Source organism: Grammomys surdaster, unplaced genomic scaffold (assembly GCF_004785775.1).
Source record: "Grammomys surdaster isolate TR1022 unplaced genomic scaffold, NIH_TR_1.0 264, whole genome shotgun sequence".
Taxonomy (NCBI): Eukaryota; Metazoa; Chordata; class Mammalia; order Rodentia; family Muridae; genus Grammomys; species Grammomys surdaster.
This window is the reverse complement of record NW_021604705.1, coordinates 2,610,141-2,637,347: the sequence shown is the minus strand read 5'-3', so window position 1 is coordinate 2,637,347 and position 27,207 is coordinate 2,610,141. Positions and strand designations below refer to the sequence as shown.

General features: G+C 40.2%; 1 protein-coding gene across 3 annotated transcripts in view; it reads right to left on the bottom strand.

Annotated features, from left to right (window-relative positions):
* Positions 1-25,483, bottom strand: part of Abcb4 (ATP binding cassette subfamily B member 4) — a 61,270-nt gene extending 35,787 nt beyond the window's left edge. Inside the window, exons 1-12 of one of the 3 annotated variants that reach the window (XM_028776056.1) lie at positions 25,300-25,483; positions 25,036-25,112; positions 22,575-22,629; positions 18,955-19,105; positions 12,987-13,044; positions 11,677-11,868; positions 9,995-10,166; positions 8,558-8,682; positions 6,073-6,244; positions 3,547-3,660; positions 604-714; positions 287-412 (exon numbers count right to left, since the gene is read on the bottom strand). In XM_028776056.1, the coding sequence (XP_028631889.1) occupies positions 287-412; positions 604-714; positions 3,547-3,660; positions 6,073-6,244; positions 8,558-8,682; positions 9,995-10,166; positions 11,677-11,868; positions 12,987-13,044; positions 18,955-19,105; positions 22,575-22,629; positions 25,036-25,106 (1,347 nt within the window). In that variant the 5' untranslated portion in view covers positions 25,107-25,112; positions 25,300-25,483. Of the gene's footprint in view, positions 1-286; positions 413-603; positions 715-3,546; positions 3,661-6,072; positions 6,245-8,557; positions 8,683-9,994; positions 10,167-11,676; positions 11,869-12,986; positions 13,045-18,954; positions 19,106-22,574; positions 22,630-25,035; positions 25,113-25,299 lie in introns of those variants that run through there. The other 2 variants (XM_028776057.1, XM_028776058.1) reach the window with 2 other exon arrangements.
* Between the last annotated feature and the right edge of the window lie 1,724 nt (positions 25,484-27,207).

The window sequence follows — 27,207 nt, the reverse complement described above, 5'->3', positions numbered from 1 at the left end:
GTCCGTGCACCTGGGCCCTCATGGGCTGTCCCATTCTGGGCACCCCCTCCTCCCCTGCGCCACTGCTCTGGGACCCTGCACCCGCCTGCAGCTCGTGGACAGTCCAAGCCCCACGGCGGCGTGGGTGGGATTGAACCATCAGCAGAGAGTGTAGCCAAGTCCCGAGTCCCGCTGACGGAGCTGCGGTTCCCGGGACTGCCTCTGCGTGAGGGCGTGTGGGCACCGTCTGCCCCGCGTCCAGCACGAGTTTTGAACCACTTTGGGGAACTTGGTTCTTCCCACTTACCGTACCCTCTGTGGGGTCGTAGAGCCTCTGCAGCAGCTGCACAGTCGTGCTTTTCCCGCAGCCACTGTTGCCGACCAGGGCCACCGTCTGTCCGCTCTTCACCTTCAGGTTGAGGCCCTTCAAGATCTGCAGAAGAAAGTGAGGAAGAGCACACTTCACGACAAAGTTCCAAGAAAAGAATAATTCAATTCTATTGAGAATTTAGAAAAGAAATATCAACTAAGAGTTTAACTCCAATAGGACAAAGTACATAAATATCAAAGGAATGAGACTCTCGAGATCAACTTAAGCTAGAAAACTAGTGTTGCTGACCGTACCTTGATATTAGCCCGAGATGGATAGGAAAAGTGAACATCACTGAACTCCAGGTTTCCTTTGATGTTGTCTGGTTTGTGTCCTCTCTCTGAAAAACTGTCAATTTTAGGATTCTAAATAAAACAAAATTCAATGACTATTTTATCCAATAAGCAATTGTATTTTTAAGGAATAGGGTGCATTAAATTCTAAAAATAAAGCTTGGAGTAGCATAATCTCCTTCATGTGAGCGAACACACAGTGAATATGTGGAATATGTATGTGTGTGTGGGTGTGTGCGCACACATGCATGTGTATCTGCATGCATGTTAGTGTACAAGTGTATGTGCATGTATGTGTGTATACATGTGTATGATTTATTAAAACTTTTTTTCTGAAAATGCATAGGGAATATTCATTTTATTTCATGCAATACTTTATTTCCGGTTTCCAGCATATATTCATAAATTTTACAAATGGTCAGCTATACATGTTTAGACAAATAACAAAAACATATTAGATAAGTCCAGTTATTTCCGCCTTTAGTGAAACTTATTTCTTCCTAAACAATAAATAGAATCGAGAAGATGGAGTGAATGATGAGCACAGTATCATTTAGGAACCTTGTAAACTTCCAACACACTTAGAATTCAAAATTAGATCTACTTCTATAATTTCAATTTCCAACTTTGAACTTTACTGTGTAAATGCAATGGCTTGCTTTAGTGAGTAAATCTTTTTTTTTTTTTTTTTACGTTATTTTCTTGAAAGGAAATTGATTTATTTACTCATTGAGTGACATACATTGAATCCCGATGGTTTTGTAGGCATTACATCTAAGACTGTTTTTCCATAATGGAAACAATTGGTAGACAACAATACTGTAATTAAAACAAGTTATTTTGTAATCTATCTGATATTGGTAATTGACTTGCATAAAATATTTTCTTTCCTTTCTCTGTTCATTCCATTTTTATTATTCCTAGTCTTTTACTAGTGGATTAAGTTTCATCCATTGAAACTTTAAACTCTATGTCATTACCCCTATAACTAAAGACAATAAAGTAGCATGTCTGAACTGTTTATAGGTGTTGGTATGGTATCCAATGTAGAAGCACTCAGACAGAAAATCCTGACTCTTGTCGTATAATTTTGTGTTGACATGATTCTAAAGGCCATTCAGACATTTACAAAAATAGGCAGCGTTTTCTAAATAACCTAAAGATTATTGCATGCATAAAAACATACTCATTATAATTATAATTATATTATTATTAAAAAATAAGTGTTTATTTTGTATCACCACTACCATTGGCAAATAACATAAAATGGTAAAATTTATATTTTGGTTCTCAAGGAATGCAAAATTCATTTATTCACTGAATGTTTCTCACATAAATTTCTAGGAAGTTAGATGTGAGAATGGACCCAGTTGATACTCAGGAATCAAGTACAAGGAGAAGGAAGCTAAGCAATTGTGTTGCATTAGGTCAAAGATAAAGAAAGCAACTGTGATTGAAATTACTGACATTCCATTGAAAACACACACTTTTCTAACAAAGTAGCCCAAATACTTGGAAACACTTATTAGTACCATTGTCCAGGGAATTTCATGTTTTTATAAAATTTGATTGTGGAATTCGTAACACAAAATTTTACTTAAAATAAGAAAAAAGGGGAATGGAGCATTTTGCTATTAATTATTCTATATTTGCCTCTGACATCAAGAACTTTTAAAGCCGAGTATTGCAATGTCTATGTATTACGCTTCATACTCTTTTTTTTTTCTTTTTTTTTTAATGCTTTTTTATAGCATGTTTTACAAGGGGAGGGGGTAAGAAGGGCAAGGTGGTGGAAAAGTACAAAATCTGCTTGGCCTGTGCCTTGCCTTGATATGGCCGCTAACATTGGGGAGCCTTCCTTTATGACAATATTACACCCCAAACTGACAAATGGTTGGTAACTTGAACATTCACAAAGGGACTAGGATGGCTGTGAGTTAGCCCAATGACGGGATTATTGTAGGTCCACTTCCCAGGGGCCCACCCAATGCAGCCGAAAAGGAGTGCATGGTGCTGGGAGTGGGTGCAGCCTACATGGCCTAAGACAGGGCTCTCACCCTCCTTTCACCCACATCAGAGTCCCTTGACGTTGCCCATCGTCGACAGCCTAAAGCCTTCGACCATCGATGTGACTCGCCTCACATCAATGTTTTGGGGTTGTGAACTTGTCTAAGACCCCCCATAATTAGACATCCAAATTCAAAATTCACATAGTTGGGATTGATCATAAGATGCCTTCTCTAACTAAACAGAGAAGGGGGAGATGCCAGAAGCCAGGACCCTCGCCCTTACCCTCACCCCCTACCTTTCCCCACCTGCACAATGTCCTCTGAAGCTTGGCAACTGCAAGATCCTGCTTAGCAACTGCAGATAGACTCAAAGCAGTGTACCATATCATCTTAAGAATAGCAGGGAGACCATAACTCAAGCAGTGTACCATATCTTCTGAAGAACAGCAGGTAGATCATAATTCAAGGCAGAGTACCTTATAGACCATGACATGTTTCTAGTGAGTAAATCTTTTCGTATCCAATGTAGTCGGTTCTATTTATTCAATGTAGTTGATTTAAGGTTCGAAAGAAGAGCAAACATCATAGCAAAGCTCACTGTTATTTTGGTCCTATATGCCATCTATCCCCTCCTTCACTATTCTGTACAGAAATCATAATCTGGCTATCACATATAAAGGAGGTAAACATGGAAAAAAAGCATCTTTATCCTACACTATACTAATGGACTAATATAGACACACTGAAGTGAGATCAGTGCTATTACATCGTCAAATAAACTTGTAGTTTCCTGTAGTTACAGTGTATCTTACTAAATAACTTAATACACTTGATTTGACACTCAATTATCAACACCACCATGACTCCCTCAGCTTTGAGACAATGAAAGACTTACATTATCAATAATGTCAAAGATCACATAAGCCGCTCCTCTTGCATTGGCAAAAGAATCAATGCATGGGGCAGCCTGCCCCACACTGAAAGCCCCAATGAGGATTGAGAAGAAGACCTGAGCAAAAGAGTGAGGAACCGTTAGAAACAGAACACCATCATCTGAGTTAGAGCTTGCTTGAAATATAATATATGAAGGAGCGAATTTAGGATTTATTGGACACTTAGTAACTTTCATTTCTTATTGAGAAGCAATATTTGTACATCTTTATGGGACACATTGTGATAATTTGATACATGCATATAATTAGTGTGATAAGGCCCCTATCATCTTGCTAAAAATAAAATTGCATCAGTAAAGAGCAAAATTTATAAAAATTAAGACAGCATTCATTACCTAAATATGTTTATTTTTATTTTATTTCCCTTTGTATGCATCAAAAATAAGTTTTGGATGTCTGCCAAACTATTTGTCTCTTTTTTCCCTGATGACATATAGGCATTAGTCAGAGGGACTTCTGAAACCTACTTCATTGGCTCTGAAGCTAATGTCACTGGAGAAAGGACCCTCCCGTCAATGTTTCCTTAAGTTCTTTATCACTTTCTCTAAATCTGCAAGGAATTGTACAAAATGTTCGATAGGAAACATAGAGATTTTTGCCCCATGTGGTTTTCCTTTAAAAGGGTATTATAGGTTTATGTATGGTCAGATGAACGGAAGTTTAACACTTCACCTTATATTTTAAAAACAGGGTATCTTCTGTCTATGATGGTCTGGAACTTGTTATAGCCTCCATTCTCCAGCCCCAGCCTCCTGTGTTGGGACTAAAGGTGTGCACTACCATTTCCGGTCAGTTCATTCATTTATAGAACACAAAATTATGGTCATTATGTGTAGCATGCAAAACAACACATTTTATGTCTGTTTCATTGGAACATAAACTGATATATAAATCTAATACAGTTTCAGGAAACCAGATTAATTTATAATTTATATAGTATATAATTTAAGAAAAATATAGGTGAAGAGAAATTATCTCTTTCCCTCGGGCATGGTAAAACTTCTACATATATCTATGGTCTCTGAAACAACAGTGGCATATGTGTTTACAAAAGCCCAAATGCATTCCATTGTCTATCTCTTATCTCAATATAAATGAGGACCAATGAGAAAAATTTCTCAATGGAAGTAGATTTTAACACATGAATGCAATGAAGTAATAGCCATTTATGTAGGCGACTTGCCAGTTTCCTTATCTTGGAAGTTACTTTCAGCCCTGTTACACAGACACTCATGTACTCATGCTACAAACATGGACAAATTTGTCCTGCAAGGTTAATGGCAAAGGTTAATGCCACCACCCTTATTTTCAGGAGGCAATGTGGAAGTGAAGCATGTGTGAGCCGCCACAGTGCCAGCCAGAGAACAGAGGGGACTCAGGAGACTCAGCTGGTACTGACACCCCCAACCTTCACCCAGGCCTGGTGAGGCCACTGTAAGGCTCATTCATGGTGAGATTCAAGTTCCCATATGGAGAAAGTCTAAGGACCAAATTATATTTAGAATTTTCATTTTGAAAGAGTCAAATGCAACTTTTGAAATGTTTCTGTTTAAATGATTTGTACTGACCAACCCCAACATGGGAGATGGTCCCAAAATGTCACTGGTTCATAGAAAAGATCACCAAAGATCTATACATTATGACCTAAGTTTAGGAAGAGAAAAACATACATATCTAGAAAATACGTATCAAAAATCACCACCAAGTATACATGGATTCTTAGAATATAAGTAATTTAAAATTTAAAAGTTTTTATTTTAGTCATTAGTATAATTCAAATGTATTATTTTCACAATCATGTTGTGAGTATATCTACATTTTCACATAGATCAATGAACTAACATAAATTTTCTTTTCTATTTTAAAAAGCTTCATGATATATGAACTGAATGGTCTTTTACACAATGGCCTATCTATAATAATAAGTGTAAACTCTCTCCTACAGTTAAACTCAACAAGAGGATAAGGGTAATTCTAATATGTACTATTCTAATCGTAAGTGCTTTCCATTTTATTTCCCTTTGTATGTATATGTATTTCTCCAGTGGTCAAACCCTATGCTATTATCTTGTGCCCAGTCGCCATTACAATTTGACTTGCATGTTCTAGAATGCCAACTCTATCCACAGGTCAGCAAAGATCAAACCTACAATCACAACTTTTCCTTCCAAAAGAAGAAAGATGGAAAAAGAGCAGGCAGCAGATAGAGAGCTGGCTCCGGGTTAAGAATGCATACTGCTCTCACAGTGACCTGAGTTTGGTTCCTTGTACCTATGGCAGGTGGCTCACAACCTTCCATAACTCCAGCTCCACGGGGATCCTACACCTCTGGCTTCTACAGGCACCTTCACTTACAGTCTACTCTTCCACAAAAAACTTAATACTAAAACTAAATCATATAAAAGAGAAAGACAACGTAGGTGGAGAACAATCCCAGATCTCTCATAATTATTAGCAGTATTACTTACTGTCATTGCATTTCCAATTGTATATTCTTTTGATATAACCAGAGTGGATCCATACCAGAAGGCCAGTGCATAGGATGCATATATTAACAAGAAGGCAATGCCCATGGAGATGTTGGCTGAGATAGCCTTTTTAATTCCAATCTTTTTGGCATTTTCTAAATGTTTCTGATACCTACCAGAAAACAAAGAAGGCAATGTTATAGTGAGAATAACACTTCGAACCTAAGCATAATCACTCCCTACTCAGTATGGGGTTAAGGATGAAAGCCATGAAATGAAGGTGATAAGGTCTTGAGGAGTCCAGTATCCTAGGAATTGACCTGGTTCAGGATGAGTGCTCAGGAGAACAGACTTAAGCCTGCTCCTGACTGGGCTGGTTCATCTCCTTTAAACTCTACTGCACTAACTAGTGTTTCCATGGCTGTCCCAGAATTGAAGCCTCAGTCCTGGGAGACAGAGGATCTTCCTGTCAGGATTAAGGCAGAGGAAAAAAAAAATAAAACACAAACCAACCCAGGGGGCTATTATAGACTCCTTAGTGGTTATATTCATAACTGAGGCCCATCTTTTTCTCTCTTAGAAAAGAAAATTTTCCCCAGGTTGCTCTTCTGGGTAAGGGACAAACTCCCACATGTTCTAATATATAAGCCATGGACTTCTTGCTTTACAAACTGTCGTCAATTGCCAAGCTAGGTAAAAGGTATGCAGTGAATCTCGAAAGAGATATGGGTCTTTCTTAATTTTTTTTTAAAAAAATTTTAGTTTCATTGTCTGAGATATGGAGGAAAGAATTCTACTAACACCTATTTAGGAAGACAATCATGAGGCTGATAGAAAATTATGATGTTATAGGAAGTATACCGATAGGCACATAGTTGGCAAATTTGATATTCTTGTTCCTGTTTTCCCTATCATACTAGAACATCACCTCTGCTTATATTTTGTTCATCCTATTACCATCTTAATTTGGAATAAAATTTTAGCATTTGAATATTTGAAACTTATACTGCTTGCTTCCATGATTATACATATGTATATCTACAAATCTTCAGAATGATGTTAACAAATTAATTTTTTTTTTGCATCGAGTTAAATCAATTCTACTCTTCCATGCTAGATTCAAAGAGTATAGAAATTTCAATGTCGACGGTCTAAAATTATGGAAAGAAATTGTATGGGTCTACAAAGAAACTCTGGGGGGATACCATATAAATTAGAGAATTTCTTTTAATCAAAACTCCCCAGCAACAGCACTGCATTTTAGTTAAACCAAACAAGCATGGAATTCACTGGTTGTTTTTTGTTTTTTTTCAAATGTGTGCTGCCACACAGAAAGGCCTTCAGCACCCAGGTCTTTGGGGTACTTCCCTCCACTGTGAAGTGCTGCATTTGTGGAGGAGAGCTGTGTCTGAGGAAACAGCCTGTGTGCCACATCCAACGCTTTGATTACTGCAGGGTGGCGGGGCTTCCAGGTGCATGCAGCAGGAAGATTGACACGTGCCCCAGTGTGACACAGTGATCCTGAGAGTGGGCATGCTGTAATTACCTTCACTTGGGTAATGGAGCGGCATGATTACACCGACATCCTGAGGTCCAACTGAGGGTTAGTGTGGTCTGTGTGGACTATTGTGTACAGGAAGCAGCAGGGAGAAAGAAAACAAGGAAGAAGTTAGAGAACCAGAAACATGTTGGCTTTGAAGAGGGGTAAAGAACAGAAAAACAGAAAATGAAATGGAAGGGATCAAAGAAGCTTTGCATTTAATACTAGAAACTTTGTAAAGAATTTTCAGAGACTGTATTTTGGAGAGTTGTGGGTATCAAAAATCTCACACATAGAGAAGATGTTTATGTGGGTCATATTTCAATTAAATCAGGGGAAATTATTTTAATGAGAAAATTACTGATTTATACACGTTTATTTATCCCCAAACTCATTGAGATATACATACTATAAACATGTACAGCCCTTTATCAATTCTATCTGAATGAAGTTGCTTCTGTTTGCTTGTGCTGTCATGTTGTTTAAGCATGTTCCCATGTCATCAAGCACGTGGCCGTGGAGAAGAGCTTCTGGCACTGAGGCAGAAACGCAGGTGGGGAACTCTGTCTTGTTCTTATAGAGACCCACACAGCCCCACAGAAAATTCTGCATTTTGACTAGGAAATCCACGTCTCAGGGTTTTTCTCTTCCGTGTTCCAATTTGGAACACTTTATGTTACCTTTTAAGTATTTAAAGATGTTTTTCTGACAGGTACGTCCCTAGGGATCATGGGGCCTCTAATGGAGTTTGTAGAACATGTAAGGTTGAGAATCGCAAGTCAGAGCCTGGCAAGCCACGGCCAGCAGCAGTAAAGGGCACTTGTTGCATGTGGGGGAGGGGTTACTATTAGGAGAGGAGAGAGTAGTAAACACATACCACAAAAGAATGAATGAAACCATATAAAAGTGGATTCTCTGAACCACCAGATAGAGAAACTTCCTGACCTTTCTAGCTCTTTGTTCTGGCCCCCGAAAGCTATCACGGTCCTGATGGCTCCCAGAGCCTCTTCAGCCACGGCACCTGCTTTTGCATATGCAGCTAGTTCTTTGTCACTAAACGTTGAGAGTATCTGTGCAGAAGAGAAACAGCCATGACTTTTGCATCGAGAGAGAAAGAATAAAAGGCAATCTGCACAAACCTGTAATGCCCATACCCATCTAAACATTTAGTGACTATGCTTCACCTCCTTAAAGCCAGGTCTCAGTGTGCACCTCCTGCAAAGGCTACATCCGAGCTACTGGAGTCATCAGGGAAAGGAAAACCAGACATAAATCTATAAGTAGTATATTTGGGAATTGTGGCAAATTCCATCTCTCACATACATTTTATCTGTCAACTATGAAGTTAAATAAAACACCTTCAAGGATTAACTATACTTTTCCTTTATCATGTCATAATATAGTATGTATGTGTAACATGTACATATACTTGCTTATGTAAAAGTATGTGTGTAAAAAGAATATTAATAAAAAAATTTTTAATATTATATCTTACTCCGAGTTAAGCATTCACCTTTCTTAAAGATAGTCCCTTGACTGGCCTAGAGCTCACTAGCTAGGCTACACTAGTTTAACAGCAATCCCTAGGGACCTGTCTACCTCTGCCTGCCCAACACCGGCTTTATAAACTTGGAACATCAAAACTGGGGATTTTTCAAAATTTAGATTCTGGGGATCTAACTCAAAGCTTCATTCTTGCAAGGTAAGTCCTTTATTGGCTGAGTTACCTCCCCAGGCCTATATCACAAATTTTAATCATGATGAAAGTGGTACTTTCAAACTTATTAATGGTAATTCTATTAGATAGTAGAATGGTTAAACAAGATGGTACAGGAGAAAAAAATCAAAACAAAAGAAATACAAATATTTAACTAAGTGGTTCTTCACACTCAGATTATACAAGAATAGCCAGCAAAATTGCTCAACTCTGAAGCACTGATTCCAGTAAATATGATTTTTTATGTATGTATTATACATACGCAAAACCTATATGTAAAATTTCAAGAATGAGATGTAATTGTTATGGTAAACAAAACCTCTACCTTTTGTATTTGTTCAATCATTTTGGAGGGCTGTGTTTTTAACTTGTGTTCTCTTAAAGAAAAATATAGCCATATATGTCATTTCATACACCACATCAGAAGATTTACTCAAGGAGATAGATAACAGCGAAACTAAGACTTGTGATTAAAGCAAGAACTGTAGTGTTTGGACTCATGCAAGACAATACTTTTCATATCAAAGCTCTATGTGAATGAAACGTTCCTGGGCGTGGCTTCCACTGACACTGAGCATGCCTCTGAGCAGGCAGTAGCACTCTGCATACACAAAGCAACTGTCTCTGTGGGTTAGCACACATGAGCATGCCTGGGTTTCACAGACCTTTGCCCAAACAGCTGTGGAGAGCCCCAGGATGGGGCTGATAGCCATGATCACCAGGGTGAGCTTCCATCCTCTGATGAACCCCACTATGAATCCTGCAAAAAACGTGGCCATTGCTTGAAAGAACATTCCAACCTTGTCACCAATTCCTTCACTGATTTTGGAGATGTCACTAAAAAAGATCACACCTAAGTGGTTACAGGCAGGAGGTCTTCAGTCAGAAAGGTGAAGTAGACATTTAATAGACACATAGACAAGAAAAACATCCCCCTTCTACTGTGAACCTTTTACAGAGTCTTAGCCTCTTCGATATTTTCCCACGGAAATACTACACAAAGGAAACTCAGGATTAGTTCATGCTTCTAAGAAGTTAATGTCACTGAAGCTGACACTATGAAATTAGTTAATCCTATTACAGTAGCATTAATGTTGCACACATGAATCGATTTGTCTAAAAAGAAGGAATTAGGGAAGGTATTGTGACAGTAAAAGGGTATTCACGGGCAAAAAAAGTCCCATTCTTAATTGGACATCATTTATCCAGGATATACATATATGTATACAAATACATCATGTACGTATATCATATATACATATACACATACACATATATATATACATATATATGTAATTCTTTCTCCTGCCCTCCTCACTGCCTGTCCTTACTCCCTCCTTCCTTCCCTCCTTTCTTTCCTCTCTCCTTTCCTCTTTTTGAGACAAGGTCTTTCTACATAGCCAAGGTTTGCTTTGAGTCTCTGACCATTCTCTCTTAGCTTTCTATAGCTCAGCCCCCTGGAATGCTGGGGTTAGAGCTCTGGGCCACCACAGCCAGGACTTGAAGCTTTCTATGAGCACTGGGCTGATGCTAAAAAAAAAAAAATGAATTCAGCTTTTTTTATTTAAGAAGCTCCATTGGTAAAGTGTATACAGATATGTCACAATCCAAAAAGTCTATACATCAGAACCAACTCCTGGTTCTATGTATCTCAACTATTCAACCTGTACCCTTGTTTGTGTTCTCACTATTGGTGTGACTATAGCGTGACCATCCAAAGTCCTACATGTTACTGCAGCTCACACTTTCCCAGGGCTGCCATTTCTTTCTGAGAGGAAGCTAAAACTTTTGGTAAGGCATGGAAGTCCTAATTGCCTTCATTTTCTCTCCTTTTCTGACCTCCTCTGCTCACGTGCTAGAATGCCAAAGGTTTATCACCCTCTCCCCCTCCCAGAATAAAACGCCAAGAAGCTCCTTGCTTTGTTTGCTCTTATTCCAAGCTCCTAGGAGGACACTCAGCTTTTAATAGACCCTTAATATTTGTTTAGTAACCATCCATTCAACCGTCTTCATTTAGGTCCTAGCGCCTGTCAGGCCTGCAGCAAGCTCCATGACAGATAAACGGGAATAAAACATGCACTTAGTCCTCAAATAGTGAGAGAGAGAGAGAGAGAGAGAGAGAGAGAGAGAGAGAGAGAGAGAGAGAGAGAGAGACTCTAACAAATGGAAAACATGCCACTGTGGCACAAGCTATAGAGGCTTCTAGAAATGACTATCACACATAGACTCAATTCGTGTCTAATGCTTAAAGTAGTAATTTAACGTTGCTTCAAAGCTCGCTCCCCTTGTCGATCTTCACACAGTGCTTCGTTTCCTCACCAAAGTGTGACATTAACAACATACATACTCTGTCAGCCGTGTGTTGAGTTCAGTGGTGCCCTTGATGTCAAACCAGCCCATTTCTTGTCGGAGGATGGCATGAAAAAATTTTTGCCTGATTTTCTTTATTTGTCGTCCAGCTGCCAAAGTCCAGAATGAGACTTGGATATAGGCCGCCACAAGAACTCCACCTCCTAGTCCCGAATAGTAGTATGCATATCTGGAAAATAATTGGGAAGGCACTTCGTCTCTCTGTTTCGTTTTGAGACAGGGTCTCCTTGTGCAGCTCAGGATGGCTTTGAACTCATTCTGTAGCCCAGACGGAGACCAGCCCTTGACCCTTCTGCCTCAGCTTCCCAAGGGCTGAGATATCAGGTATATCAGCTAGCAGGCTCTTGGGGAGAAAGTTCAGAATTGGAAATCAGTTAAATTTTGCTAAACAGATCATAAGCACAGAGGACATTACCACAAATATACATCCATTTTTCTCTCTTCTTAAATGGCAGAATGATCACTGTGTGACAGAAAACCTGTTTGCCTAAAATGCCACAATGAAAGCACAACGGCGATTAACTACATAAAAATGGGGTCAGTGGTTCATTTTAAATCAGTGACAATTTTTATAACTGTAGCCTGGCCTTGAATACTTACAGTGAAAGTGTCTCTACTACCACCACACAGCAAACAACAGTCAACATTCAAACTGAGTAAAATGGTTCTGTGTGTAAAGTTTTCCATATTTTTAATTAAAAAAAAAACACCCATCCTATTTGGCAGGCTCAAACTTTTAAAATTAATTTTATAAAAACATAATAAATTCAAATAGATTTGGAACAGAAGTGCAGCTAATTGGGTAGGTGGTGTCTAAAACCTATTTTTAATCCATTTTTATACACTATTTTCAATTAGCCTCTCTGGCCTGCTTTAGTGGGCAGAAAGCCCTGTTTACTCAGTAAAAGCAATTAAAACGCAACCATACACAATCATCATGCCACTGGCTTTTGAGGTTTCTGACAGGAAGACTGCAAGGGCTGTGGATGGCTTTCATGTGCTGAAATCAACGTGACACAATGGAAATAAAGACAGTAAATAACTGTTTTACTAATTTTGTTAAACCGGCATTACTATGGTTATATAGAAGAATGCCTGTTGCTAGGAATCATATGCAAATGAAAAGCCGTAAGGAAAGCACCGGGGGTGGGGACACACACGATAAGAGGAGGTGTCGTTGGGGAAAGAAATTGGGTGTGTTATATATTCTCACAGCTCTGTAGCATGAGGTCGTTTTTAAATGGAATGTTAGAAGTAGTTCACAATATATACATAAGCGCAAATTACCTAGTCATTTCTTCTTCCAGAATTCTTCCTGGATTTAGCATTGACAATGAAAAATTCACTAAATAAAAACAAAAAAAGTCATTTTTAAAAAGAGGGACTGTTAATGGGAATTGCTGTGTTAAAAAATATCTGTTAAGAATGTAAGTATGTGAACAATATGTAGATGTTCAGTTTCTCAAAGAAAACTTTTTCTTTTCTTTTTACACCGAAGGGTACTTCTCAGTTCACTGAAACACAGTTGCAAGAGTTTAGGTCCAGCTGGGGGAGACAAGCTCGGGTTCTACCCCATCCCCATACTCTTGGGCCTATGGCAAAGCAGTTTCCTAAGGCGGCGTGGATGGGTGAGCAGACGTGGAGACTCAGAGGTTGGAATGGAGACTATCAGATTTGGTGGACACTGCTATTTTTTTAATGACTCAAAAGACTTGCCTTTGTAATTTTTTACTTGTGCCCTTTTCTTCCATGCCCTACAACGTAAGTAAGGGAAGTTCCAGATTGCTTCTATTGCAAAAGAAAAAAATGCCAACTGAGTGTCTCAGAAATAAGCCACAGGACCCCTGCTAATTACAGTGCATTATTAATGGCACTGGGTATGTGTGTGTTTGGCAGCATTAACTGAAAAGAACCAACTAATTATTGTGAGCTAATGGGATAAAAAAAATGTCAGCAAGACTTCCTTAGTTTTCATGTTTAAATGACAACTACTTTTCATTGGATACTTGTTAAATGCCATGCTCTGTTCTGAACACTTCACGTGCACTTATTTAACTTTTGTAACAACAATATGAGGTTAGAATATCTCAGAAAGTTTTACGGTATGGAAAAGGGAACCAAAGCAGAGAGAAATAGACGTGTCGAAAGCCACACAGCTAGCAAGTAGTCAGTGTGCTGTAGGGCCGAGCATGTGCCCTTTGCTCTCGGCTTAGTCTCTGCTTCATTGATCTGTGTGGTGGTGACTTGTTTCCACTTTAAAAACATACACAAAATGAAGGGGAAATGTAAGCATAATCTATATACAGTATTTATGAAGTAAGCAGATAAAATGTCCCTGAAGCATTGTTGAGCAAGAAGACAGGCACTTCCCATTCTCCGGGGTCCTAGGAGAGGAAGTGTTCTTTCTTTACCCTTTTATCCTAGGCAAATGGCCCAGGGGTCATGTTTTCTTGCTGCTGTGTAGCTGTGTGCCCTTCTTATCTTTCTCCAAAGGAAGATAAAAGGTTGAAATTTATTTTAAACTTAAACCGAATCAGGGTCAGTTGCCCGGAGTACAGCCGGAGTTCAGTGCTGTGGGTTTTTTTTTCCCTACTGATGTGAAAGGCTTCTGCCTAGCTGTTGACTCTGAGGAATCCCTTCATTTTATTTCTCTTCTAATCAGTTCTGTGGGCCCTTCCCCTTCATAGTACTCAAACATGGAGAATCGGACTATGTCTGGATTGAGAGCCAGCTGCGGAATTTGTAGAAATCACTAGGCATTTCTCCCCCTCAATTTAGAAATTAGGTGAAATCTTAAATTTTTATATGTTCCAATCCCTACCTTTTAAATCTCTCCATGAGGATAACACAACTCAATGAACACTCTCTCCTCCCCCTTTCCCTCACCCCATCTACCCCTCTGTGTGCGCCCCTGAAAATATGAATCTATGAGCATTTCATATCCTACTCACTCCTTCCCATGAGGCCCAGGCCAAGAAGGGCAGTATAATTATGGACAAGAACTTCTTGGGGCTACCAGGAGGTCCAGTGTCCCAGTTGCCTGAACATTATCAGACAAACGTGTACAGGGGGCTCCCAGAAGTGTCAGGGGATTGAGAATTTGCAGAGCCTGGACCCACCATTGTCAGATGCCACTTAAAATGAGTGTCTTATAAAGAGTCCCCATTTATCATGTAGTTTGGTCATTAGAAAGTTATTGGGAGGGGCTGGAGAGATGGCTCAGTGGTTAAGAGCACTGACTGCACTTCCAGAGGTCCTGAGTTCAAATCCCAGCAACCACATGGTGGCTAACAACCATCTGTAATGAGATCTGATGCCCTCTTCTGGTGTGTCTGAAGACAGCTACAGTGTATTCATATATAATAAATAAATAAATCTTAAAAAAAAAAAAGAAAGTTATTGGGAACTCTGAAAATACAATGCTTTCCAGATCTTACCCAAACCCAAGCACACCAGTCCGTCTCACTGATTTAGAATGTCCCAGTTGATTCTACTGAGACAGGATAGACACCGCTAACCTGATCTCTTCCACAACATGAAAATGGGGAATGCTTAAAGCTGCGTTTTCAATTTAGAGAAATCCTGTAAAATCCACCTCTGCTGGATGGTGAAACAAAATTAGACTGGTTGTGTCATTTCCAGTCTCTTGGCTACTACCCCATATCCACTGAACAGTTATCATGTCCTAGAGCCTGCCATAAGTAACCAACTTGATTCCACTAGCCAATCCATGATCATCGTTCCAATATTTTAAAATAGTAACACTACACTGGTCTAGCCATGGTCACCCAGCTATTGAGAGCAGGATCTGATTAATACGGAGACATTAAGGAATAGAGAAAGGACCTAGATTATTTCATTAGACTCTCAAAGTAAACTGACACCCACTTTTCTAGAGTCTGCCTAGGAATTCCTGTATCATATGGAATTGTCCAGCATCAAAACAAATGGTGTTTGTACAGGCAGCTTGGGTGTTATGGCCAGTTAATGTAACTCAGAGCTCAAGCACGCTTTGTCTTCTCTACCATGAAGCAATACATGAACACAGAAACTGCAGCGATCTTCCCACAGAATTTGCTAGATCATTATGGTCACACAGAGTTGCCCTAAGCAATAACCAATTCTTTGATACTCTGCAGATGAACTGTTTTCTACGACTCTGTTCTTAAGGTTTTGGATGGAAATAATGTTTGATCGTAGTTTCTGCACAACCAAATCATTGTGAGAGAGCAATTCTGTCATGAAGTAGCTTCACTCTGCTGACAAGGATGGGCTCTGTTCACAGTAAATCATTGTCGGAGCCTCTTGTAATTTAAACCTTTTCCCTTCTAACATTCTGTCTTACTTGGCTTCTGTGAAGTCTAGTTGCCTAAGAATCCAACCATTCTAAATAGCATACTAAAAAACAAAGCAAAACAAAGCTCTATTTGATGAGCTATGGCTTCAGCCAAGTACACAGCCCCCATGATTTTCAGCTCAATTCTGAATCACTAAACATAGCAGTGAGCACTCTAAAATTGGAGTGAGTTTATTGATGACATCATTTTTCTCCAAAGAGAATGTGGTATGAGACTATTACTTCCACAAACTACAGAAGAATGAATCATTCATGAGAAACTCATGGGGTTTCCTATAGCAAATCCTCTATGACAGACAATATGGCCTGTGACCATGTGGTTTCAGAGGGCCAAGGGTCAAAACCTCAGCATTACTTATAATCAAGGGTACCAACTTTAGCATTTATAATCAAGAGTACCATGACAGAGTTGTTAACTCTCTTGAGTCTACCACCCCAGTAATCTCTTGCTTGTGCAGTTTCCGAAGAGTGACCTTGAATTTAGCCCTTAGCACAAAGTACCTGCCTGCCTCATTCAACTTCAAAGCCAAGGGATTGATTGCATCATTAGTTACAAGTAAAAAACAAGCAAACTGCTCCAAAGAAGCAAGTTGTTGAATTATTCTAGAAAACAAAACAACAACAACAAAAATCCCACAAAAAGGAAAAGAACAAAGCTATGATACTTGGTCCAAAAGCAAATTTATTCATGATAAATAAATTTGTTTTAAACTGATTATTTTAAAAATGTATTCGAAATAAAAATACAAGTAGAATGAAATGTACCATCTTGACAGTTTTAAATACACAGTTTAATAGTGGTAAATATTCTCATATCTTGGTCCAACCAATTTTCTGAACTGTTTTTACTCTGAAAAATTCAAACCCTAGGCCCATTACACAGTAGCTTCCCATATTTTTCTCTCCAATCCCTTGTAAGTACATTCTACTTCCTGTTTCTATGAATTTAACTATTCTAGATAATCCACGTAAGTGGATGATTCATACAGAATCCACCATTTATCCACTACTTTAATGTCCTCAAAGTACATCCAACCTGTATCCTGCATCAAAAAATTCCCGTTTTAAAGACCGAGTGATATTTCATTGTATTTTTTCACTATATTAATATGATTTTTTTAAACCCTTAAAGAAGTCAATTTTTGGTTGGTGTTTTGGTTGGGTACCACACACACGTGTGTGTGTGTGTGTGTGTGTGTGTGTGTGTGTGTGTGTGTTACCCTTCTATGAAATAAAAGGAAAACAAATACAAAATGTCAACCTCTTATACTTCCTTAAATATTTTTATTATTTTCTTTATTTATGTATCTGTTTGTTTGTTTGCTTGATTGCTTGTTTGTTTGTTTGCTTTGAGACAGGTCTTTCTGTATAACCCTGGCTGTACTGGAATCCATTATATAGACCAGGCTGACCTCAAACTCACAGAGATCCACCTGCCTCTGCCTCTTAATTACTGTGGCTAAAGGCATGCTCCACCATGTCAGGCTCAACATTTTTTATATAAAGATTTATTTTTATTTACTGTATTTAAGTGCTTTGTCTGCATACGTATGTCTACGCATCACAAACATGCAATGCCGATGGAGGCCTCTGGCAAGCTGCCATGTGTGTTCCGAGGTTTGAACTCAGGCCCTGTAGAACAGCCAATGCTCTTTACTGTTGAGTCATCATTCCAGCCCCCTATTAATGTCCTTGTCCTATTTCAACTTATCTTTACAGTATTTCTGCTAAGAGTTTTGGCCACTGGCAAAACTCCAGAAATCCAAATCCATCTGAAACAGGGTCTTTTTTTTCCCCTCATAGTAAAGCATAATTATTTATCCTGGAAAAAATATGCATGATCCTGATTATAGCCATATGAGCTGATAAAAGACCTGGGTTGGAAGCCTGTCTTAACATAAGTAGCAAACTGTGGACATTCTCACTGGGCTTCAGGAAGATGTCATAGCTATCAGCACTAATGTAAACATATTTTCTGTATTAATCAAGCAATCACATTTTCTTTTAAAAATTGCATTTATGCCTTTTAATAGCAAATAAGTATGTAGTTATCGGCCAATGATCTATGAAGATGTGTGTAGAATGATATCTAAGTGATGAATGTACTTCACTCACATTTCCGATGAAAACTTGCCTTCCTTTATTATTTTTTTATTCTATCACCTATATACTGATACACAGCTTCATTTTGTTTTTTGTTTTTCCCAACCTAGACCCTTATTGCCTCTTGGAAGAACAAAGCCTTTGGGCTTGGAATAAACCATGGGAATATTTCTAGATTAAATTTAATTCCCATGAAGACAAGTGTGACCATCTGCTCCTTACTACAATGGTGCTGGTGTGACCTTTTTTGAGGTGACCTGGACCCATGTGACTCAATTACTTTAGATCTATACTGAGATCATTGCTATTTAGTAAAATGTCACATTCAGTTCTAGACTCTGGTTGGTCTAAAACATCAAACATAGAAAGTAAATATTTTGAAGATGAGAGTGGGCAAGAGAGAAAAAGATAAAACCCAGTCAGAAGCCTACAGAAGTTACCACATCCAAGTACTACTGCTGTGCTACCTGAAGTGTTTCAAAATACTTGCTTCTGTGCTCACAGAGGACAGACACCGCATCGGGGTACTATACTCCCACTTTATTTAGCTGCAAAGTTTCCTGCACTTCCTTATTGTTTTAAAAGTCAAACACCACAATGCATTTTCCCTGAGATTTAAATGAGCACTTAAGAAATGCTACAAAAATTTCACAATTCCCTTTGTGGAAATTAGGGTCACCTAGGTGTCTAAATCAATAAACAAACAGATGACGTAAATTAAAACTAGTTTCTAATACCTTTCACCCAGTTAGATAAATATAATGCATTTTTAAAAAGAGGTAAAGAAACAATTACCTGGCAAGGAAAAGTTCCCAGCATTATCTACAAACTTATCTGTCATTTCTCCAAAGACTATCATCATGAGGGGAAGACCTGATCCGTGTGTTATGGCCATGAGGGTACCCAGGAGCATGAACAATTTATCCTGCCAGTCAGAGTATCGGAACTGAAAAGAGAAAATAAAATAAGATTCCATTTAATAATTTGTCTTTTGAGAAATTTTTGTTTCACGTTTATTCTAGTATCACAGTTACAAATGTTCTTATCTTAGAGAATATATGAATCGCAATCCAGGTAACTGTAAGCTTAATTTCATGATTTTGTGCAAATAAAAGTAAATCAATCTAATTCTACTTAATTAGCATTTAACTTGGGTGAATTATTACAATGTAATCAAGGTAATAAAGATTTGGATCCGTTTAGAAACAGTATTTAATCTCCCAGAGGTTATGCATAGCGAGTTAAGGTTAGCTTGGGACCAACGCACAAACATAGCCTTCAGAACAGAGCATGTACAGAAGACCACTTCAGTAGAATTAAAAACAGGAACAAACAGACCTTCTCAGTTTGAGGCCAGATCCCTTTGAAAGGGTGAAATCAGCCTTTAAAGGCAGATCAGTTCAAAAAAAAAAAAAAGTTCAAAGAAAGAACTTTCCGGAGTATCTTTCTGCAGGCTTTATGGAAGTCTTGATCATGGTGGATCTTCAAAGTTGAGAGGAATAAACTGGAAAAGAGTCGGGAGTGTGGAGGAGTGGGGTTTAAGGTTGCAGAGATGGATGGCTGAGGGGTACACAGAGTGCAGCAGAAGTCCCCAGGATCACGGGATAGGTCAGCAGGAACTATCAAACCTTTGGGGTTTAGTGCTCAGCAGGGTGGGCACCAATTATCACCGCAAAGCATACAACTCCTACTTACTAAGCAAATACCACTTCAGAAGACAGTAATTCACTGTCTTTTTAATCTCCTTCAATTTATCCCTTTTGCTCAATAGTTTTGATGGGCCCCTCTCTTTGTTCCTTCTCCTCTGTCTTCTAGACTACAGCACTGCTGTTACATTTCCCTTTCCAGCTTCCTCTCCATCTCTTGCATTTCTCCTCTCCTTTTAAACTTTATACTCTGCTCACTTCCCCCCAAATCTCCCTTTTGGAGACAAGAGACAGTTATTTGAAGCATATGCAATGAGTCAGGATGGTGGAGAGGGCGGCATCTTGGACTGACTCACACTGCCCAGTGAGGCTGAGGTTGGGAGCACACAGTGGGCACGGGGTATGTGTGTAAACTGCTCTCCAAGGGCTTCAGAGTTCATCTGGGGCCAAGGGCAACAGGGGCAGACTGCACTCAAACACACAAGGCAAAGCAAGAAGACTAAAAGAAAGGAAAGGTGAGAACCAGAAAGAGCTCAGAATAAATGAAAGGAAGGGACAAACATGAAGGCCGAATGGAAAGAATCCTAGCGGCTACAAGGGACCCATGTCCTTAAGATCTGCTGTTAGCGGCCTCTAAGTGAAGAGAGTTAGGACATTTGTGTCTTTCAACATCCTTTCAGTGCAAAGTCAGATTTTCCTGTGGTGTTCATTTTTAGTGGACATTTTATGACACTGAAGAAGATTTTAATGCTTTCCATGTTGGTCAAATTAAATTTATGTTTCTAAGATCAAATTTAAAGTTAGGGGACATTCCTATGTAAATCTAGATTAGTTTTTAGTGACCCTTTTCAACAAAACAAGACATCTCTAATCCTATTGCACCAGCTTTGTTCTGAGGTTTTTCCACAGAGACATCGACTCAGATGAAAGATGGTAATTAAATTTAAATACAGTTTCAACTAAAATTATTAAATGCAAACAAAATATCAATTATTCTACTTTTCAGTATATATTTTTCTATTTTCTGTAGGAAACAGATTCTAAACTGACATTAAAATTACATGTATTGTCTGCAGCACTAAATAAAATTCTTTTTCTAGGCTGGTGAGATAGCTCAGTAGGGAAAAACATTTGTCCCTCAAAACTGACAACCTGGCTCAATGCCTGGAACCAAAAGACTTGAAAGAAGAGAACAGATTCCCCCAAATTACCACTTGACTTCCATACATGTCCTGCGGCACTGTACACCTGTACTCACACGCATCAGACACACACTGTGTTGGGGTCTCAGTCCACTATTACAAGTCAATACAGCATAAGCACAAGCACACACAATACAACCTGAACAAAAATTTACTCTCGCTGAAACTTTTTAAGCAAAAACAAAAAGTAGAGGAAAGAGTCTGTGCAGAGGCTTGGACCAACAAGAGGACTGTATTGTTGTGTGCAAATGTTTTGATGTCCTTTCCTGCATTTGCTTTCTAACTTGGCAGCTTCAATTGATATGCACTTAATTCTTTGTTTCCTTCTTTCCTTCCTTCCTTCCTTCCTTCCTTCCTTCCTTCCTTCCTTTCTTTTTGTCAAAGACTGTCTGCTTGAAACATATCACATTTTTCAAAGCAGGCAAACACTTTCCTGGCCTGCCTCGCTCAGACACACTGAAAATGAAAACAGATGTGTAGGAGGAGCTAAGGTGGGAGGAGTAAGGAGCAGAAGAGGAAAAGGAAGAGGAGGAACTAGGGGAAGCAGAGATGTAGGAGTGATGGAGAGCCACAGAGATATGGAGAGCAGTCGCGGGTAACAACTTTTATTTAGGTTAGCTAATTGGGAAACAACTCTCTTGTATGGACATATTGTTATTGAGCATTACCAAACATATAAAGCCTTTGATTAATCTTTAAGCATTAGAGTCTCAATTTTCTACTGGGCCCACATGGATGGCAGAATGGTCTGGGCAATGCTCAGCCTTTCGGAGACAGCGTCTAAGATTGGCAGAACCATCTCCCACACTGGCATTTCGTGGGTGGCAGGGCTGGTGTTTCTGGCTGGCCATTTGTAGCTGCAGCACACACGTGGCCTCTGGCCATGCAACATGGCAGTTGAGCCAGGCAGAGCTGCCACAGCTTAGATAGTCGACTTGACTGGTGGCCGAATTTTAAATAATTATTACAACATAGATGTGATTTCTTCAAAACAAACAAACAAACAAACAATCAAACAACTGTGTTGGCTTGCCTTGTACCCTCGGAGTACACTGGGAATGGCCTGAAACAGTCAGAATCCGTGGTCATTATGTCAAGGTTCACTAATTTCCTAGTAAGCTAGTTGTGCATGTGGATTTTGTTTTGTTTTAAATGTTGTTTTCACACTTGATCTTAGCCAAAAGGCCGAGAAGCAATTAAATGTTGTTTTCAACACTTAAACTTTTTTGGCTGGGCCAGGGGTGGAGGTTACTGACAGGGTTTTATGAATCGAGATGCTTACCTGAAGCCAGTGGGTTTCCATGGTATTTCTGAAATGCTTCATTTTTGTTTTATCTGCCTATGTAGCAGTGAGCTTGAAGCCAGCTTACCCAACCCCCTTCATCATCTGTCTTGTGGTTTAAAACCATTGTTACAATTAGCCAAACCATAGGCGCAAGTGCAGCAGAAGCAGTCCAGTGCTTCGTAAGACAGGCAGACTTAAAGTACTTGCTGGCTGACTATTAACTCAAGTCTCCAAATTTGAATGAAAGGTAGGATTATTTCCACTTAGTATTTCACAACTTACCAGTGTCAGCAGGCCAACTAAATTCACTTTCTTCTTCTTTTCTCTGCCTTGGTTGCTGTAAAACATAATTGTCCAAATATAAAACTGTCATGAACAATGAGTTGAACATAAACCTTAGTAGCTATGGTTTTGAATCGTGACATTTTTAAACAGGAGAAGACTACCGTTGTCAAAACTATCTGCTAGACAGCCATCAAGTACAAAGGTAACTCTCCAAGGTACTACAAGGACGTACGGAAACGGGAGAGTCAAGACAGCCTTTCAGAGTCAGTCCACAGTGAGAAGACGCATACAGTAATAATGCTTACCAAATTACTTAAATTATTCTTTTTCTAAGAAAAATACAAGTTGGTTTATAGCGAGACTGCTTTTCTGGATGATGTGGGAAGTGATTTTAGAAAATACTGTTTTTTTTTTTCTGCATTCAAGATATATCAAAGATCTGGTTGCTTCTCCCCGTTTTTCTTGCTTCATTCTCATTAGACTAGCCCCACCTCACTTCCATTTATATTTTCTTTAGTGTACTGGAAATTGTAGCCAATATAATCATTTAAGAACTCAGGCTACTTCTCTACTCAGGCAATAACAATGGCTCCAATGGTTCCACTTCTACTCAGAGCAAAATCGAAACTTTTATATTGGCTGCTGAGTCCACATGCTCTGTGGGTACCTTCATGACTGCATCCCCCACTCCCAGTCGTACGCTGCTCAAATAGGCAGATCAGGTTTCTCTGCTACTTTGTGGATAGAGTGAATACAGTCTCAACCTCAGGATCCTTTAGCTCTAAATTATTGCTGCCAGAAGATGCTCCCCAAATGCCCATGGCTCTCTCTGCTCATCTCCTTCTACCACTTTCTCAGTTCAAAATAAGAGCTACCCTAACCCCCTCCTTAAAATGGATAGAACTTCTGCTGTGTTCTCCTGGCTTTCCCAATATTCATTAATTTTCTTCATACTTGGTACCTTTCAACAGACAGACATTTGCTACTGAATATGTACAAGAGAATGTGCTACAGGCTATGCAGCGTGTTTAGAACAGGCACAACCTCAACTTGTTCTGCCTAACAGAAGTCGGCTTAACTTTCCTTGAATGTATCATCCTTGGTGTTGTTACATAAAAGTAAGTCTCATATTCCATTTTCTACTCTTATAATATCAAGTTAGTCTTAACTTCTTGTATTTCAGTTTTGAGGTGTTTCCTTCTTTCCAATCACACACTGTGAGCTTTTCCTGAGAACTTTCCTGGTCCTGAGTGTTACTACACCTTTTCCAGGGACTGCTTCTTCTAATACTAGTCAGTATGTTCGGCCAGTATAATACATAAATAGCCTTCTTCATGAAAATGCCATCTATTAATAGATTCACAGTCATCCCCAGCCTAAATTGCCAGATTACAAAACCACATTTTTCTATTAGAAGTAACACCATCTATAAGTTTTTTATAACTCTATATGAACAAACCTAAATTTTCTGTGAATAAACGCCATGATTCTAAGAAGGAACAGGGCCATGTCACTGTCCAAACAAATTAACAGGAACAATGCTTCAGTTTAAGCATCAGATAGGCACATTTTTCAGTTGGCTAATCAGGCCCCTTGCAGCTTGAGAACCAACTACAGAAGCTGATAAATTTTGTCCCTCTAGAAGACAACTCCATGACACATGTCAGTTTGTTCCGTCCAGGTGGCCTAGCATGAACTCGGAGACTGTAATAGCCTCATAAACTATTTGAAGCCGAGGGTGAAAATGATTCACTGTCCCCACAATGAAAGAGGAAACAGGCACACACTTAACCGGGCCCTTCTGCCTCTGTGTGTGTGTGTGTGTGTGTGTGTGTGTGTGCTTCGCTGTGGCTGGGGAAGAACCAGAGTCAGGCAGGAAGAAAGACCCACTGGCAGAAGAAGCATCTAAGTTCACCCTCTTGCAACTGAGACAAAAACAAAACAAAATAAAACAAAACAAACCCTGATTTAGAAGCAGAAGTTAGTGAAGAATGAGCTTGCTCTCTATGTCACCCCCTAGAAAGGCGAAATAGGGAAAACAGAGTACAGATGGGAGGAGGGGAAGACAGGGGCAATGAAGAGAAGGAAGGCAATGAAGGAAGAAGGGGAGGTCTTGCTTCACTAGCCTAGTTCAAAAGCACAGTCATCAATAGCAGGTGTCTGAAGTTTTACCAACTCGAGTAGCCAGATGATGGCTAAAAAGAATGATCTGCAAATGTTTACTTTATATTTAAAAAGTGAACGTTACACAACGCCAATATTCATCAAATCACCCGTGTTCCGGGAAGGGGAGCGCGTTTGAAGACAGTCTCTTCTCTGTTCCAAAAGGAGCCTGGGAGACATTCCTCAAGAACATTTAAAACTTCCTCCCAAAGGCCGGAGGCATCAACCGGTTTTTTCAACTTCTTTCGAGGACTCTGCTATAAGGAAAAGCCAGTGGCTCTGTGGTCCTGTATACCTGATGCTGCCTAGTTCAAAGTCGCCGTCCAGGCGCCGCGCTGTTCCGTTTCTCGCTGCCTCAAGATCCATCTCAGCCTGGGGAGAAACCACAGCCTCAGGTCCAAGTGCACCCGGCTCAGCTCCCCTGATAGGGGGACCTCCAGGCTCCGGGAGCCTCCGTCCCAAGGCGCAGAGCCGGGCGCACGGGTGGCAGCCACTCCCCAGCAGGTCCCACTGCAGCTGCCCTCCCGCCGCCCGGGTCTCCCGTCGCGTCCTCCCTCACCTGAACCTCAAGCGCGTGTCGGCCGCTGCTGCGGCTGGCGTGCAGACCTGGACTTTGCTTGCCCCGGCTCGTCCCCGCCTCCCACAAGCGTCCAGCGCCAGCGACGCCTCCCGCTGCGGCGGGGGCGAGGGCCCGGGCCCGCAGGAGAGCTCCCGCAAGCCCCGCTGGCTCTGCAGGCCCCAGCGCCACCAGCGCGTCGCCCTCGCCACCAGGGGCGCACGTCAACGCTGCTGCCCACCCGGGCGAGCTGCCAGCAGCCCGCAGCACAGCACCAGCTGCAGCCGATAAGCCCGCCCGCCCGATGCGTCTCCTGGCAGGCAATGGGCCCCTAAAAGTGACTGTCACACCTCCCCCACGCTGAGTTTTCTTTTAGAACACACTAGGGAAGCAGTTTCCACTGGTTCAACAATCAGGCACTCTGAGAACCCAGTAGTAAGTAGGAAAGTGGTAGCCACCTCTGCATCCTCACCTTGAGTCTATGCCACCAAACTGCAACCAACACCCCAGATGCTGAAGGTTAAGTAGGTCCGGCCCAGAATCGTCAGCATAAGCTCTTTGGAGATGAGGAATACCGCTGGTGTCCCCCACGGGTGAGGGTACATAAAGACACAGAACTTGAGGGCTGAAAAGGATTCCCCTATTAAAAGCACATACCTTAAAAATTATCACTCATTTTATATCCTGATCGCTGCCCCCTCTCCCGGTCTCCTCACACAGTGCCTTCCCCAATCCACCTTACCCTGGCTCAAGTCTCTGAAAGGCTAGGTACATTCTCTCCCACTGAGACCGGGCGAGGCAGCTAGCTTCCAAGCCGCGCAACTCGAGTTTGATCCCTGCTACACACAGAGCGGAAGGAGAGAATGAACTTTCAAATTGTTCTTTGATTTTCATACATGTATCATGACACATGGGTACTCACATACATAAAAACATGTGCAGATGGGTGGGGGATGGGGTAAGGGGACAACATAGGAAATGTAAATAAAACATCCAATAAAAAATAATAAAAAACATGTGCAGAAAGATGTTACTGTGAATAAATAGAATGAGAAAAAAAGCACGGATTTTTGATATTTGTTTTCACAAAATGAAAGAAGCCAAGTAACATTCACACTCCCAACGCTGCGTCTTTAAGACTGGCACCCAGGCAAAGCCTACTAACTGCAGCTGTTCTGGGTCCCTGCTGCCATCACAGTGTTCCCTCTACACCAAATTGTCTTACTCCTAGGCCTATGTGAACATGACTTCCTTGTGAGTCCTCGTTGATTTCTCCACTCTACCCAAAATGAAGGCGCTAAAATAGATAATAAAGCACCACCTTCTGAGCTTCAAGCGAGTTTCGTACACATACAACGGAATTTATATCCCAGTACAGAGACACTTGCATAGCCATGTTCACTGCTACTCTATTGATAATAGCTGCTAAGTAGAATCAAGCTAGATGTCTGTTTTAGTTAGGTTTCTATTGCTGTGATAAAGCACCATGACCAAAAGCAAAATGGTTTATTTCATCTTATAGCTTGTAGACCATCATTCAAGGAATCCGAGTCAGGAACTGAAGGCCATTGAGTACTGCTTACTGGTTTCCTTCTCATGGCCTGTTCAATCTTCTTTCTTAAACAACCCCAGGACCACCTGCCCAGGAGTCGTACCACCCCCAATGGATTGTGCCCTTCCACATCAATCAGTAATCAAGAAAATACACTACAGATTTGCCTATAGACAAATCTTATGTAGACATTTTCTCAAATGAGAGTCTTTCTTCCCAAATGATTCTAGCTTATGGCAAGTTGGCAAAAAAAAAAAAACCCCTAGGAAAATGTCCACCAATAGATGAATAGATAGAAAAATACTGTACATATCCACAATGTAATATCTGTAAAGAAAAATGAAATTTGCAAGAAAACA